Source organism: Suncus etruscus, chromosome 6 (assembly GCF_024139225.1).
Source record: "Suncus etruscus isolate mSunEtr1 chromosome 6, mSunEtr1.pri.cur, whole genome shotgun sequence".
In the NCBI taxonomy this organism is placed as follows: Eukaryota; Metazoa; Chordata; class Mammalia; order Eulipotyphla; family Soricidae; genus Suncus; species Suncus etruscus.
In genome coordinates, this window is record NC_064853.1 from 14,139,157 (window position 1) to 14,157,372 (window position 18,216).

Below are 18,216 nucleotides of genomic sequence, written 5' to 3' on the forward strand. Positions count from 1 at the left end.
GCTTTCCTTTAGCAATAGGGCATTTGCTACCTGTCAGCATGACCTTGTCCACCACAGGGTTGCTGGAAACATTAGAAAATATCACTCCCATTTTGCCAACCAGCACCTGAATGGACTTGGACATAAGGGACATTGCCAGAGCAGTGGTATTTGCTTCTAGATAAGATCGGTTAAGACACCCAGCTGATTCTGAAATTTGCTATTCAAACTGGAATCCTGAAAGGGTAAAAAGGGCTCTGAAATCATTCTGCCAGGCCTTCCTGACTCTAACTAATAGAGATCAGGCTCAGACTTTAGGAAGAGGCTCTCAGGATCCAGACATGTTGCAGGCCTCTCCTCCAATGGTTTGACTTTCGAGTTTGCTATGCTCTTAACAACTGTCTTAGGCATAGGACTGGGATTTGGGCTTATGGAGGGAATGAGAAGCATGTACATGTCTAATTAGCAAAGGCTGAGGGTTAAGAGAGCAGAATATGTCTGCACAGAGCTGACTCCTGGCTCTGCATTCAGAGTTCACTCCTGGAAGGGTTCAGGGGACTATATGGGATGCTGGGGCTCGAACCTACATTGGCCATGTTCTATTTTGTACCATTACTCTAACTCACAGCCTTTACTTTGAATCTATGTTTATCATACTATTCAACTGCCATGCCTATCATAAGCAGCAGAAAATTGGACTCAATTTCTGATTCATTCAGCCACTTTAATTGATGCCTTATGATTGGTGAGTTCAGGTGACATCTTTGAAAAAAATTACTGACACCTTTTTATATGGATTTTGAAGTCTGTCTTTGCTTCTTTGGTCATCTTTTATTTTCTTCCTCTGTATGCATTTATCTTTTTTTAATTTTTATTTTTATGGTGAGGTACCAACTGTCTTTTCATGTAGTTGTGCTCTAAGCATGTTTAACTGAAGATTTTCATGTTTTTATCTCTGAAGTACTGAGTTTTTTGTCTCTTAAATTCAAGGCAAATGAGCCTCTTGTGCATTGTACACAACTTTGTAATTCCTCTCTTCCTTTCTTCCATTATATGTTCTCAGAGCAAATCTTCGTGTTATCACCCCTTTGACTTTGAATGAATGAAAACTTAGAACATTCCTTTTTGGGTTTTTTTTTTTTTTTTTTTTTTGGTTTTTGGGCCACACCCGGCAGTGCTCAGGGGTTACTCCTGGCTGTCTGCTCAGCTCCTGGCAGGCACGGGGAACCATATGGGACACCGGGATTTGAACCAACCACCTTTGGTCCTGGATCAGTGGCTTGCAAGGCAAATGCCGCTGTGCTATCTCTCCGGCCCAGAACATTCTTGTTGGAGTATTTCATTTGATCAGACCATGGTCAATCTGATGGGACTAATTTATAGGTAATTTTTTCCTTTGATTTCACCACTCTCCATATTATTTCTGTCTCTGTCTTTTTGCCATTTTATTAGTGTGTATTGGAGGTTTTCTATTTGGGTTTATTTTATTAGAAAATCTTTGATAATCTTGCATCTAGATCTATGACTTGATCCACATACTGGGAAAATTTTGTTTTTGAACAAACCAAGATTTGTTCCGAGAACATATGATGGGGAATGAAAGGGGAAGAGTTATAGTCTTGTGTGATTCAAGTGGCCAATCTTGATTTGATCTGTGGCATCCCATGTGGTCTCCTGGGCACCAATTCTTGAGTGCAGAGCCAGGTGTAACCCTGGGCATTGCCAGATGTGATCCCCTCCCAAATTTCATCATCACTCACTGATCATCTGGGTAATGCTAATTAGGACCACAAAGAAATAGCACCTAACATTTGTGAGAATGACTTCCATTTAAAGCAGCAATACCAATCAGTATGGACGAGAAAGTGGAGAACTGTAGAGGGACTACTAATTGATGTTACTATTCTAAAAAACTATGATATTTCTGAAGAAACTGAAGATAAAGTTAGACTATCTATTCAAAGAATACAGGAATATTAACACTAAGGTATAGTCATCCCGATACTGCATTGTTCAAAATAGCTAAAATAGGGAAACATCAAACTGTTTCTCTAGATGATAAATAGAAAAACAATAGTATTTGGGAGATCCTGGTGGCATGTCCTAAAGCAGAGCTCAGTGCCTTGGGTTGTGCTACACAGAAAGATGATCTCATATCATTAATGACAGCACCCAATCCATCCTGCCTCAGCCCAGACTTCTCCTAAATCCACAAACCTCCCTACAGAGCACTTAACGTCATCTTGATGTAGGAAGCCAGGAACTGAGCAGAGCTGCAAAAGGAAATATCCTGAGCCACATTCCCAGCAGAAAAATGGCCTGGCTCCTCTACCAAACTCCAAAAGAAAATAATTTCTATTGATACCTCTGTGGCATTTTCAGAATGGGCAGTAGAGTCCCTTTTCTGCATGAACCACACCAGAGTCACATCCTATATCTTATGATAGAAATAGCCCAGCTCCACAAATTAACTTTATCAAATGGTGGCATTTGCAGGCCACCCAATGTATTTCAGATTTATAGATTTTGAACCATGTGGTCAGCTATGCAACAGCTCAAAATTGGATATTTGTGTCAGTCCAGTAGTATCACAGGAATTCTGATGGGAAGTTTACATAGAAATCTACCAAGCTTGGGCCCGGAGAGATAGCACAGCAGTGTTTGCCTTGCAAGCAGCCGATCCAGGACCCAAGGTGGTTGGTTCGAATCCCGGTGTCCCATATGGTTCCCCGTGCCTGCCAGGAGCTATTTCTGAGCAGACAGCCAGGATTAACCCCTGAGCACCGCCGGGTGTGGCCCAAAAAACAAAAACAAACAAACAAACAAAAATAAGAAATCTACCAAGCTAAATGAGCCTAAACAGTAACCACAAGGCTCAAATAGCACAAAGTACAGTCTAGGAAATCATTAGACAATGACTTGAGTAACATCATAGATAGATATATCATTCCAAGTTGACCTTTGTTGGTCTGAGTTTGAATAACTTTATTTGCCTTTGTATTGTAATATACAATATGAAATGATCTTATTTATGCCTGCAAAGGGGCAGGCTCAGATGGGAAACAGGAAAACTGGTGAAGGGAAGTTCATATGATACTGGTGGTGGGATTGATGTTTGAACATTTAATGCCTGAAACAACTGTACTATGAACACCCTGGAAAATCACCATGTTATAATAAAAATTTTTACTAATTTTAAAAATGACTAGTATTTAGCTATAAAGAGATGAAATTTTGCTATTTGTAGCAAAATGCAAAGAGCTTGTGGGAATTCTGTGAAGTGAAAAAAGAGACAAATGCTGGATGATTAATAAATGGACAAAACAAGATAAAAATAAAATCAGGGAACTGGATAATAGGACTGAGGTTGTCCAAAGGGAACAGAGACAGTGTGGAGATGTAGCAGAATAGGGAATAGGGGTATTGAGAAAATAGTGAGCAAGTAAATTGGAATTTCTTACACAGTACTGCCTCCTTAAAAATTTTATGATTTATGAGCATATACATAGATCGATTCAACATCAGCATTTGAGCAGCTTCCAAATTCACTGGATTATCTAAAACTGGTTCAGAAAGCATAACCTGTAGAAGAACATAAATAAATTAGGGTTTATAAAGGCAATATTTTATTGGAGATAAAAGGTAAAGCAACACACAGAATATTCATGAACATGTATTTGTTTTGCCATTTCTAAGGCATATTTCCCACTTTAAATGGAAGAGGTAGGACTATAGGCCAGTTCGGAGGAATCCAGAAACTGAACCCCAGACTTCTGCACAATAGTCATTCACTTCTTTAGAGCTTTTACTCAAAAGTGTCTCCCAGGAAATGACTAGGTATAGGCCAATGCTCACAAGTGTTGAATGAATGAGTGAAATAGTGAATAGTTATAATGAAGTAAATGTTATTTACCATTCTAAAAGTAGTAGAGAGAAAAGAAGTGGAATTTTCTTAACAACTCTGTTATTGAGAAAATAAAATTAAGCCAGAATACTTGATTCCAAATTATCAGAATAACATCTCCAGATACTATTAATGATGCTTAGGTGCATGGAGAAAATATCACTGAGTGAGAGTCAGCATAGTCATCACTTATATCACTTGCTTTTGGTATGGGATGAGAAGTGGGGCTCTGACAGTCAGGAATAACATCAGGAATAACAAAGAAATGTGAATGTGAGGAGAAAGAGAACATTCTAGAAACAAACATCTGTCTTTCCCCCCCTTAATTGAGATGCACGATGATTTATAAAATTACTTGTGATTGAGTTTCAGGCAACCAATGTTTCAACACCCATCTTACCAGGAACAGGCATCTATCTTGAGGGGAAAACACCCCAGTATAATGGTTTGTGGGACATATCCAGATGAAGGATAAAGTTGAATCAGGTGGGCTGTGGTCATGTACTTACTTCTGAGGAAAGCCAGGGAAAGATGTGTTCAACATAATAACTTTAAGTTACAAGGCAAGATAGCCTAAGACTATCTTGAAGTAGTTTTTGTCATCTTTTATAGCATTGTTTTCTTTAGTTGTGAAGAGCTTAAATTATGAATTTTCTATCAAAACAGTAGTCTCTATAATACAAGTTCTGATGCATAATCTTAATATAGAAAGGTTATTGATTTCCAAAAAAATAAAAAAGATAATCTGGAATTAATCCAGGAATTCCACTGTTAGGTACCCAGCCCAAGAACCCAAAAATACAAATTTGGACACTACCTAGATTCACTGCAGAGCTATCTGGAACAGATAAGATCTGGAAATAACCCAAGATTTCAATGACAAAAGAATGGCTAAAGAAGGTATGGAATACTAGTCTGCAATAAAAAAGATAAAATCATGCTTTGCTGCTACAACATGGATGGAACAGAAAGGTCACATGCTAAGCAAACAAAGTCAAAAGAAGAAAGACAGGCACTAGATAATCTAGCTAATTGAACTCATAAATAATCTATAAAAAAAAAGCAAAGGAATACAGTATTCAGTGTAAACAATCCCCTGAACTCTGGCCACAGAACTGAGGTGACTTCAGAAGGAAGGAAGAGCCTAAATGGGAAGGGGTTTATAGGCAATGGTGGAGGGAAAGTGGCACTTTGGTGGAAAAAGTGGTACGATAAAATGTTACTGCTAAAAGTTTTACACTCCTATTAAATATAACTGCAGTAAATTTAAAGTATTTTTATAGAAAAAGGTAAAATAATGAAAAAAGAAAACAAGTTTAAATCTGCATTTGTAAATTGCATGATTTCTACTTTGGATAACTGAGTTTATTAAAAGTGTTGAGGAGAGCATTATGGAAATCTGTCCTTACCTGAATAGTGAGTAAGATGCTGCTAAATGTATACCCTTCTTTCCACTTGGTCAGGTCATCCAAAAAATCTATACAAGGCTTGCCAGTAGTTTGGTGTACTATATTAAGAGAATATATTTATATTGATTTATGTAATTAAAGTATTACCTTAAGTTTAAGCCAATTGAAAATTCATGGACAAATCAGAAAAGTGACTCAGTAAGAATAAAACACACATATTTTGACATTTCTTTTTCCACTCACTGATGCATGATGTAGAGAGAGATTAACTCAACTTTCCAACATCTCTTCCCCCCAGGTCTTACCTTCCAAGTATGGGAAATAGGCTTATAATGAAAGAACAGACCTTCATTGTAAGCAACGAATAAAATAAAGTACTCCATAATAGAGTTTCTGGGATATAGTGAATCCTCAAAAATGACACATATAATTAATCAAAAAACACTTAGACTCTAGTAGAAAAATATTACAGGGAAAAAAAAGGTTGGAACGAAGAAGAAAATTTTAAACACATGAAGAGAGGCCTTTGATTTATTGTAAAATCACAATAATTATATAAAACGTAGAAAAATAATGATGAAGCAATGGAACATCAAAACAAGATTTTGTGAATTACATGATAATTTGCAAATTATACAAAAATTAATTTAGATATACATCCTGTCGTATGTGAAGAACTGGAGTTATAGGGCTCTTGCCTTGCATGCCGCTGACCAAAGTTTGATCCCTGACACTTCCCTATGGTCCTTTGAGTTTTTCTAGGAGTGCTCCCTGAGCACAGCTGAGTGTGACTCCAAAACAACCAAACAAAAACACCTTGTTGTATATGATAAGTGAAAGTATGACTTGATTACAAGAGAAAAAAAATTAGCAAAAAATGGCCCAACAGTGCTGTGTGAACAACTTTGGCATCTGCTCTCTTCACTTTTTCTTCTATTTGCAGCGGTAGCACTACAGCTGCATCTTCTCCATTGCCCACATGACTGTAGGTGAAATCAGGGCTGCTAGGTGAATATACGCAGATGTTCCCCAGCCTCCCCTTGAGATGCATTTACATGACTAGGTTCTGCCCACAAGACTTCTCAAGTGTGCCCCTTCTGGATAGTGTGTTGTTGGAGGTGATGCTGGTGGCCAATCCAAAAGGAACCCCCAAGTGCTGAAATCTATCACCGCTGTCTGAGGACCCCACTACTTTCCCCCCTTCCCTCCTCCTCTGGCATCCTTAGCTCAATGGTCCCAGTATGAGCTGTGTTGGTTTGATATATTCCCTTGCTTCATTTCTTTTGTGTGTTTGTGGGGGGGGGGGAGGGTAGTTGGACCACACCTGGCAGCACTCAGAGGTTACTCCTGGCTCTGTACTCAGAAATCATCCTTGGCAGGCTCAGGGGATCATATGGGATGATGGGGATCGAACCTGGGCTGCTCCTGGGTTGGTTGCATGCAAGGCAAAACACTCTAGTGCTGTGCTATTGCTCAAGCCCCCTTACCCCACTTCTTTATATACCACATAGCAATGCTTTTTGCTGTTGTTGTTGTTGTTAAGGAATCTGGCTCCCTTTTCTTCTTCTTTCCCACTCCCAATTAACCAACAGGAAATGCTTTCCATCCATTGGCAAGCCATAGCTGGGGATGGCAAAACCTCTCTTTCAGTGTTGTTCTGTGATACATAGATGGAGAGGGAGAAAGAAGCCTGGGACATGGCTGTAAGGCTAAAAAAAAGTGCTTGAGTTTGGTCGCTGGTGCCACCCACATACACTGAGCATGGGCCTGACAGCTCTGCAGTCTGTGACCCCTGGCACTGCATGGAGCATGAGTGAGAGCCACAGTGAGGCAGGCATATGTGACCACCATCTTTTTCTATTTTATCCATTAGGTATGTATAACTGTAACCAAGTTGTTGTTTTTTATTTATTTATTTGGGAGGGGGCCTGGCTCTACACTCAGAGCTTCTGGCAGGCTGGGGGATCATATAGGATGCTGGGGATCAAGCCCCTCTCTGTCCTGGGTCAGCCGTGTGCAAGGGAAACATCCTACCTCTGGGCTATCACTTGGCCACACCAAGTTGTTTTTTTTTTTTTTTTTTTTTGGTTTTTGGGCCACACCCGGTAACGCTCAGGGGTTACTCCTGGCTATGCGCTCAGAAGTCGCTCCTGGCTTGGGGGACCATATGGGACACCGGGGGATCGAACCGCGGTCCGTCCTAGGCTAACGCTGGCAAGGCAGACACCTTACCTTTAGCGCCACCGCCCGGCCCACCAAGTTGTTTTTTAAAAGCTAAATTATGAAGTACTAATAAGGAACAAGGATAACAGGACTATGAGTTCCCATGATTAGGTTTCACTTGGTGCTTCCTTACCGTTGGGATGAAATGGCACGATGGTAAATTTCACAACCGGAGGGACGAAGTTGTACTCCAATGTGAAGTTCATGGTTAAACGGAAGAACAACCCTATGATACAGAAACAAACATCTCTCAAAAGTTTCTCATTGGAACCTGATTTAACTCCCGTTTCTTTCTACCATTTTGCCTCTCCGGAGTTTCACTTGGAAGAAAATAAAGACCCAAACTCCTTTAAATGGATTAACTGCTATATCACAATCTGATCCCACCAGTCTTCTTACTTTGCACATTCCTTTCCATTCACTGTCTTTCTGCTACTCGCTCCTTTTACTGACTGTCTCCCATTTACTGAACACATGTCCTACAACCCTCTCTTGCTGCTGCTGCTTCATTCCTCTCAACCTCAGCAAAGTCATAAATTGTTCAGCAGCTCAATCTAAATATTACTTCTTCGGACACATTTCTGACTTCGCTAACAAACTCATCTCTGTCTCCATGGTACTTTATTCAAAACACGTAATAGTACATTTGGTATTTGTATTGTAACTCTCCTTTTAAATGGTATCTTTCCTTACCTGGTTCAACAAATATTAGTTAACACATGACTGAATAAGAAGATGGTCACTGGAACTGGAGAAATGGCTCAGAAGACTGGTAGACTCAGGAGCCTAGGGTTTAATCCCTGATATTACACAGTCTGTGGAGCACTAAGTCAGGAGCACTCCCTAAGCACTGCTGGGTGGCCCAAAAAATGAAGAAAAAAGGAGGAAACTGTTTGTGGTCGCTAAAATTTAATGGTCTATTGTTTCTGAGATTTGATCCACAGAACATTTGGGGGGAAACATAGAGCAACTTATGAAGCTTTTAGGTTTGTAAGAATTTTGATACTGGAGCTGGAGTGATAGCACAGAGGGTAGGGCATTTGCCTTGCATGCGGCTGATTCAGGTTTAATCCCCAGGATCCCATATGGTCCTCTGTTTCTGCCAGGAGTGATTTCTGAATGCAGGACCAGGAGTAACCACTAAGCGCCATAGGTGTGGCCAAAAACAAACAAACAAAAAAATTTCTCTTATATTTATTTTTTTATGGATGGTAGTTAGAAGGAATCTTCATTTAATATACTTCATTGTGTCTAATTATTGGAAACATAGAAACTTTAAGGTTTGGCATTTAAGAAGAGTCTAAAACTGAATTTTCCATCTATGCTGCAAAAAAAAATAGCAGGGCACATAAAACAAAAATTAAGTGAATATTTTGAGCTCTAGAAAATATTTATAATACAAGCCTTTTCATCTACATAGATAATAGGTTAGTAACATAGAAAGACTTTAAAAATTATTGATTTTTTTAAGAAAAAAAAGACAAATATATATTGGTTTTAGAAATACAAACCTTGCCAAGGGGTACCCAGGAGACCATTCATCTGAACATCCCAATCCATCATATTTTCATAAAGAGGAACAGCAATAATACCCTTAAAATATAAAAAATAAAAAAACAAACAAAAAAGGCATCAAATGTTTAACCAATTGAATAACTCAAATTGAAAAATCAAATATGTTACAATGAATTTCCAAAGCTCTACATTTTCTTTTCCTGATACATTTACTTGTAGATGGGGAGGGAGTGTTAAGTAGTGTCTTGTTATACAGAAGTGATGGCAGATTCTAGAAAAACTGCAGCTATAAATTTAATTTTATCCACTCTTGTATTTTAAAAATTAGCATTGTAGTTTAGGTCTAAGATAGTTTTAATGTTATGGTTTGATGTACCGCCACTTTACCTTACCACTACCAAAGTACCCAAGACCCTCCCAATGTCCTATGTTACTTCCAGTCCACTAGCTTTCCCCCTTCATTTCCCCACCCTACTGGGTAATGTAGATTTTGTAATCCAAGGCCAAGGACTTGTCATCATTCAATACTATTTATTCTCTCATTTTGCTTCTCTATATATCACAGATGAATTAGATCATCTGGTATTTATCCTTTTTCCCAATGACTTATTTTGCTTGACACGTTGCAATCCAGTTTCATCCATGTTGCAATAAATCGCAAGATTTCCTCTTTTCTTATGCTACAGAATATTTCATCTTGAACTTATGTACAACTGTTTTTATCCACTCATCTGTCACTGGACATTTGGGTTGTTTCTGTATTGTGGTTATTATACTTAGCATAATACATATAATAAGTGAATATAGTTGCTTATGAAATTCAGCAATGAAAGATCAGAATGGTTTCAATAAAATAAAATTTAGAAGACAATAAAACGTTTCCCCATGAACCACGGTGCGGGAACTTACCTGGAGTTCGCTCTCCCTAAATTGGCGATATTCTTTTTGCAGCAATAAGTAAGCTCTGCTGTGCATGATGGGACACCAAAAGGTTTCTCTCGGGTCTCCAGACTTCTGAGCTGTCACTAGAAGGCTGGTTCTGGGGATTAAGTCTCCTTCCTTGTCCTGGTTCACTGATACAGCCCCAGGTCACTGAGCCTAAGTTGAGCAATCGTTGATTCCGACTTTTCTGCAACAGGGGGTCATGCAAAAACACTTTTGCGTGTGCACTCGCTTTATCTGCAGCCTTGTCTGCAGGAATCAACCCACTGCCCCGGCTCAAGGCCAACCTGGACGCGAACCCGTGACAAGCCAGAAGGGTTTGTAGGCCAAAGAGAGCGTGAGAAGCGATGGCAGAAGTCACAGCGTGCGGTTTCACTCTCCCCGGGTGGCTGAGTGTCCCAAGGGCTGGAGGACGCCATCGGTTGTCAAGCAACAAGCCCCCGTGGGAAACTAGAGAGGAGAGGGGCGGAGCGTGGCCACCCCTCAACCAATCAGTGACAGGGGCGAGCCTCCAGTCACCACTGCAGCCAATCATCAAACCGTTTTGATTCGATAGACCAATGAGATCGTCTTTAAGGCGGGACCGCCAGCACCCCGTGCCTCTACAGTTCTGCACTTACTAAAAACACTTTATCTTCCCAATTTCTAGACATTTGCCTTTTTTTGCCTCACTCTAGAATTTTTTGGTATTTGTGGCAGTCTCCTGATGCAAATCATCTGATGCCTTTTTAATGCAATTTTTTAAATCATTTTATTTAATTTAAACTATATTTATTTATTGATTGTTTTTGGGCCATATCCAGCGATGCTAAGGGTTTCTCCTGGCTCTGCACTCAGAAATCACCCTTGGCAGGCTGGGGGACCATATGGGATGCCGGGAATCGAACAGGGTCCTTTTGTCTCAACCGCATACAGGGCAAACGCCCTACCGCTGTGCATTCTCTCAGGCCCCTAATGCAATTTTTTAATGCAATTTTTTTTGGTAATTTAGGCACTGTGGTTTGCTATGCTGATTTTAGTAATCTTTCAGACACACAGTATTGCTACATCATCCTGTCCTCTATCACCTTCTCTGCCCCCAGCTCCTTGTCAGTTACCATGGTTTGTACCCTTATTTTTCTTTATATATCACATATGCGAGAGATATGCGAGACTCACTTCTCTCGGCCCACTGCATCTCCAGTACCATCCAGGTAGCAGCAAACTGTAGAGATTCATCTCTTCTTACAGCAAAGTTGCATCCATTTGTATATTTAGACACATTGCCTTTATCCACTCATCTGTAACAACAGTATCTGAACTTAGATGGCAAGTTACCTTTCATAATCTGTTTGCACCGATAATTCTCCCATCAGTTCCTACAGTCACCCTCAGAGAATTTTCCCCCATTTTTAAACCATTTCCTTTACCTCAAATCCCTGTGGGATCCCCTAAAACAAGCATAGGGTCTCCCCTTTGTTTTGCAAGAAGGTGGGGGAGAACGATATATTTAACACCCTGTTAGTGTTTATCACACTGTCACAATTGTTTTCTCCATCAGTCTGTGATCAAGTTTGCTTGTGTGTTAAGCTATTAGGGCCAACCTCAGAAACTTTGATCAATTCATACTCTTGATCAAAGTGCTTTCTCATTTCTTTTAATTTTTAAATCAGTCTAATGGTTAACATTAACTTAACCTCATTTTAATTCTGTTGCTCATTTTGGGACCACACCTGGCAGTGCTCAGGGTTTGTTTATTTCTACCTCTGCACTCAGGAAACACTCTTGGTGCATTCCGGGGATCATATGGGATGCCAGAGGTTGAACCTAGATTGGCTGCATGTAAAGCAAGCGCCCTATCTACTGTACTAGTACTCCAGACCTACATACTATTTTATTGAAGTAAAACTAGAAAAAATTTCAGGAGCACATAATTAAAAATCAAAGTGTAGGGCCAGGCAGATAGTACAGGGGATAAGGACTTGCCTTGCATATATTCAATCTTGTTTCAATTCTGCCTCCTGGTCCCTGAAGTACCACCAGGAGAGACCTCTGAGAATAGAGCCAGGAGAAAGTACTGAGCATGGCCAGGTGGAGTTCACTACCCCAGCCCTCCCAAATCAATGTGGAGAAACAATATTATTTATTTACAAAACTTATAGAAATGCAGTATCAGTTCAATTAGTTCATTCACATTTATTAACACTGTAGTTATATGCCAAATAAAGTAGCTTGCATTTCATTTGAATTAGTGGCTCCAGAATGCAATAAACAAATACAGGTTAATGAAACAAGTATACAAATGAGTATACAAACAAGTATACAAAATAAAGTCATACTTATCAAGATTAGCTCTTCGTAGATAATAGAACAGTCTGGCGACCTAGAGTAGTATAGATAAAAAAAAGGTTAGAAATGGAGTACATGAGGCTGAAAGATAGTAAAGGGGTTAAGGCAGATATAGGTGATTCTGTAGTACCTCCAGAATTTCTGGGGTGGCCAGGATAATCCCTGGCACAATAGAGTCCAAAGCCCACATCTTCAGATCCTCACATTGAACCACAGGTCTGTTCGGTCAAGAATCATTAAGAGGGGCCCTGTCCTATTAAGCACTACTTGGGAGGTCCACCAATAAAAAATGAAGGTTTCCCCAAACTCCAGGAAAGGCTGGTTTGTTTTGAGCCTGTGAGTTGCGTGTGAAGATGAGAAAGTTCCATGAAACACTTAGGGAAAGCAATCCAGGAAAGGAAAAAACAATGTTCAGCCAGAAAGGAGCAAGGCTTGAAATGCAATCAGGGAATCTCTGGATGAACATGGGGAGATAAGATTGCAAGGGCTGGGAGTTGAGGGTCCTACACTGGGGAATTTGGGTCTTACTTGAATAGCAGTGGAATGACGTAGCTAAACACACTGAGCCTAACAGAGCAAACACCCAGTTTTTCTCCCTAGACAGCACTTATCCTATTTTCCTCCTAACCTGATTGGATTCTGTTTTTTTCTCCTTACCTGATTGGATCCTGGTTTTTCTACTTTGCTTGTTTACTTCCTAACCTGATTGACTGAGACACATTATAAATATCCTTTTCCCACCTAAAATAAAAGAGTGGTTGGAGTTATTCCCCTCAGAGGTGGCTTGTGGATGGTTTTTGAATCTGAAAGCTCTCTACTTGGCCTGGGATCCGACTTCACCAGCCTCACTTTCAGGATGCCACTAGAGGATTGTCTTGTTTTGCCTTTCCCATTCCTTTGGTGCTGTGGTGTGAATGCACACATGGTTTGGCACACAGACATGTGGCCTTGGCGCTTGTCAGGACTCACATACTTTTTTACAGTGCTCACATATTCCTGGCTATGTGTTGGGGGGGGTGACATGTTCTGTTGTAGGGCCAGGGCTCTCTTACAAGAAAGCTGCTGAATCCTCATTAAGCACATGTGGGCAGCAATAGGGAGCAAGGGTATGTCCACACATTTGCAAAACACATGCTTTAACCACTGAGCCAACCTTCAGGCCCTTACTGGAAGATTTCTATTTTTTTATATATATTTTGACATAATTGGTAGTACTTAAGCATTATTCCTAGATCTGTGTTCAGGAATCACTTCTAGGGAGGATTGAATCCCAGATGGCCATGTACATGGCAAATGCCCTGCTGCACTATCACTCTGGCTGCTTCATTGGAAGATTCACAGCACATGATTGTCCTGCTTGCAATTACTGGTTTACTCTGGCTGCTATGTGGACCATATAAGGTGGCCAGCCAGAGGCTCCTGTAGTTCATATCTAGATATGGGACTTAAGAGAGAGTAGGGGTTAATGCTCTTGCCTTGCATGCAACTGACCCTGGACTGATCCTTGGCACCATACAGTCCTCCAGGTATCACCAGTTGTACCCCTGCAGATTTTACAGGTTCTGAAGTGCTGCTGGATGACCTGGGAAATCTCTGGCACCACAAGGCAGAACATGCGCAACACCATGTCCCCAGGACCTCACATTGAACCATTGTAGGAAATGACTTCCAGCCTCCCTAAATACTGCGTAGGAGGACCACCCCCCCCAAAGAATATATGTCCATCTCAATTTTACTTTCAATAACACAATAAAGTAATATAAGATGTTATGCTTTGCTGTTTCATAAAATTACATATAAATTATTTTCCCCATATGAAAACATCAGGATCTTAGATTAAATTAGAAGGGGAATGAAAAAATTTTCTATGCATCCCATCAGATTTTTCAGGTGGAGTCATGTAGGATGGGAATGGAGGGAGATAAAAAATAAGCAGATAAAACAGAACAAAATTTTGTCCTAGGGTGAATCAGTTTAAGGTAAAAGATAAAAGTTAATCATTCTTTTGTCTTTTAAGTTTTAGAATTTGGAGTGTTTATGAGTTGCACAGAGCACGGAAAATATAGTTGGTAGCACCTTGGATGAACTCAGTGTGACAGTTATAGACCTCACCCCCAGATCTTCAGCCTCGAGTACTAATTGCCTGGTCACCCTTCAGCAGTCCCAAAGCATTTCAAACTCAAACCATCCAGAATGCACCCAGACTTAAAAAGATCCCACAGCTGTGGGGACAGAGATTCATACTCCTAGAGATATCTTAGGGATGGGATTACTCAGTAAGATATTCATCCTGTCAGTCAACTTGTGGGGTCTTGACTGTCTTGTCAGGTATTCAGTCATACTCACAGTTGTACTCATTGGCTGACCAACCCACGTGCTACATTTTTTTGGAGCACCATGCTGCTTACAGGTTGTTCATAGTACAGATTTTTCCCTACAGATAAAGCTGTTCATGACTGAGTTAGTCATACAATGTACAACAGCCTTCATTAGTGAGCATTTTCTGACACCACTGTCAACAATTTCCCTGTCACCCTCTCTGATGCCCTGTTCCTTCCCCCTCCTGCTACATGTTGCATTTTTACAGCTGGCTTAGTTTTTGTGTGGATGGGAGAAGGGCTTGGGTGTGAATGCTGATGATTGGCAAGAGGTCTTTGGCCAGAAGTGGGATTGACATGAAAAGTGTCCGTGTGTGCCATGTGTGCTGTATGTTCATGTGAGCACATGTGTGCATGAGTGTGTTTGCTTCTAGCTTCAAGTACAGGCCAGGTTTGCTTCGTATATCCAATAGCATTAGGAGCTGGAGGTTAATGGTCAGCTCATCAGATATCTGGACCCCATGAAATTAGAAATAAAATTCGAGTGATCTGACTTCTATCTTTTTCTCTACTTGGTCTCATCTTTCTCTTAACATCAAGTATAGCAGCCTTTAGTGTTTTTTTTTTTTTAATGTGTGTGTGTGTGTTGTTTGTGTGTGTGCGCGTTTGTTTGGTTTTTGAGCCATACCTGGCAGAGTTTTGGGGTTACTTCTGGCTCTGCGCTCAGAAATTATTCCTAGCAGGCTCGAAGGACCATATGGGATGCTGGGGATTTAAAAAAAATTTTTTTTAATTTAAGCACCATGATTACAAACATGATTATAGTTGGGTGACAGTTACAAACAAAACATCCCCCTTCGCCAGTGTAACATTCCCCCCTCCCAATGTCCTCCTCCCCCCTTCCCATATTCAAGACAGGCCTGTATTCAAGACAGGCATTCTACTACAGTTATTTGTTTTTAAGTTCAGTAAACTGTTTTTTTTTTTCCTTAAAGGATAAGTGTTAAAAAAAAAAAAACAACCAATAGTAAAGGTGTGACAGTGGCAATTGCCATTGTTTGCATAGGCCTAGAAAAATATGGGGAAAACAGGAAAAAAAAAATCCTTGGCCTGATTACAAGAAGGCCTCACCCTGGGATTGCTGAGGATTGAACCAGTTTGGTTGAGTGCAAGAAAAATGCCCTACATGCTGTGCTATCTCTCTGGCTCCAAGTAACCTTTAGTTTTAATACAATTTTCACATGCTTCAAATTTAAGTTTTAATATACTTGAGAATTTTGAGCTCATGTAGCTACTTCTCATGCCTGAAGCCATGTCCTTGTCTGACTTGTGCTGTTTTGTTTTTAAATAAACCAACAGTCAGGAAAGCAAATCCTCATGTTTAGGCCTTCTACTGACTTTTTTTTTTTACTGTTTATTTTTAAGTTTGGGGGCCAACAGCATGTGGTCTCAGACAGATCTGGGGTATACCCCTGCAGACATCTTTTTATTAGCTAGCATAGCCTTGAAGAAGTTCCTTGGCTACCTCAGACTGCACTGATATTTTCTCAACTATAATATGCAGACAATCATGGTATCTAACTGCAATTGTCCACATATTCAGTATTTCAGGACCTAATTCCTGCCACATACTTGGTCACTGGATGGCTGAGACTGGGTGATGGTCACCCCTCATACCTACCATGTGCTGGGCACACGACTGTAAGTACTTGACAGACATTAATCTCCTCTTAAAAGTACCAGCCTGGAGTGGATCCCATTAGGCTTTTGTTTGCAAATTGCAGGAATTGCAGGTACAGAGACTCTGAGTGATCTCTCCTTGGGTCACACGCCAAGGTACAAATAGGGCATCTAATTACAAGTTCCATTTCTTATTAGGGGACCTCCCAATAGGTGGAAGGCTTGGTGTTCCTCCTGGTGACTTGACCAACTGAGCCTACAATTCAATATGAGGTAGGTGCTTGCTCAATGATTTAGAGCTAGGCATTTCCTGTGCCAGGCCCAGCAGTGCTCACGAGCTTCCAGGGCTGTACCTAATGATGCTCAGGGGAGCCCCTGTGCTTAGAAATGAGCATGCAGAGCCCTTATACTATCTCCCTATCTTTATGCTGCTATCCTATAACTCATCTTCTACCCCTAAACTCTTGGTCTTCTATAACAACTGATGGTTATTTACTCCCACTCGTCTTCATGCATGTGGTTTTATTTTGGTATATCTGGTTTGGACTTGGTTTGTCCCAGTTAGCTTCCAAATGTCCTTCCACAGAAATGCACAGAAATGCAAGAAAGTTGAACAAAAGCTGTAGCTGTAGCAAGCATCATGTCCTAGACTCAGTATGCCTCCTGTCATATCAGGTGACCCAACAGCAGAAACTCAGCATGACTTCTCATAAACAGAAGGACGGGCGAGAGCAATAGCACAGTGGGTAGGGTATGCAAGTAGCCTTGCACACGGCCAACACAGGTTCAACCCCTGGCATCCCATGTGGTCTCCTGAGCCTGCCTGGAGCTATTTCTGAGCACAGAGTGAGAAGTAACCCCTAAGCACCATGCAATATGGTCCCAAAAGAAACAAAGAAAAAGGATATATTTACAGTACACTGTAACTAAGCCAAAACCTCACCTACAAACTGTTTTAGTTTATTTTTGTTTTGTTGTTTGTTTTTGTTTGTCTTGGGGTAACTCCAGCTGTGCCTAGGGCTTATTCCTGATTCATACCTTATTCGGGACTCATACCTAATCGGTTTAGGGGACCATAAAGGATGCTCGGGATGAAACTCATGATTTTTGCCCAAGTTGGCTACATGCAAAGCAAGAGTACTACTTGGCCCCTTCTTTATTAATTATTTTTAACTTCAAACAAAGAGAAGATGTAAGTAAGTCCAGCTATTGTTTGGAGATGGGCCTTCCTTTTGGTCTTTTCACTGAAAATGAGCCTCCAGGATTGAAAAGAGAAGCATCACTTTGCATTTCTCCTAGACAGAGAACACTGAAATGACCCCCCAGTTCTCTATGTTTGTGTAATTTTCATAATGTGGAAATGATGGTTACATTAGACAGACAATTCACTTTGACAAAGGGACATTGGGAGCCTAGATGATGACAGTAGAGTGGATAGGTGCTTGCCTTGCATGCGACTAACTCAGGGTTCAATCCCTGACCCCTTGTCTAGTTCCCTGAGCCCCATTAGGAGTAATTCTTGTGTGTTGAGCCAGAAGTAAGCCCTGAGCACTGCCAGATGTGACCCCAAACCAAAATAAATTAACAAATCAATCGAAAAGGAAGATTACCATGACGAATCTGACCTTATCTGGTGACTCCCAAATAGAAAGGGCTGTCCCCAAACTCAGCATTTCAAAGCATGAGAAGAATTTCAGACGAGGATCACTGCCTCTGAAGCTAGAAGAGGCCACATCACAAACTCTGCTTCTGTGGTAGAGCGAGGCAGCTGGCTGACAGCCAGCCAGAACTGGGGTCTCTCTCCTACCACCTCAGGCCACCAAATCTGACCACAACCACTTGAGTTTAGAAGTGGATTAAATTCCAGTCTGGTCAATAGCTGGTGAAAGATGAACCAAGAACCCCAGTCTCAGGGCAC

General features: G+C 40.7%; 1 protein-coding gene across 1 annotated transcript in view; it reads right to left on the bottom strand.

The window, feature by feature from the left end:
* The window catches only part of UBE2U (ubiquitin conjugating enzyme E2 U), a 33,243-nt gene extending 23,238 nt beyond the window's left edge, over positions 1–10,005 (bottom strand). The window contains exons 1-5 of the mRNA XM_049775458.1: positions 9,940–10,005; positions 9,027–9,108; positions 7,649–7,741; positions 5,293–5,390; positions 3,441–3,561 (exon numbers count right to left, since the gene is read on the bottom strand). Of these exons, the coding sequence (XP_049631415.1) occupies positions 3,441–3,561; positions 5,293–5,390; positions 7,649–7,741; positions 9,027–9,108; positions 9,940–10,005 (460 nt within the window). The remainder of the gene's footprint in view (positions 1–3,440; positions 3,562–5,292; positions 5,391–7,648; positions 7,742–9,026; positions 9,109–9,939) is intronic.
* Positions 10,006–18,216: the final 8,211 nt, after the last annotated feature.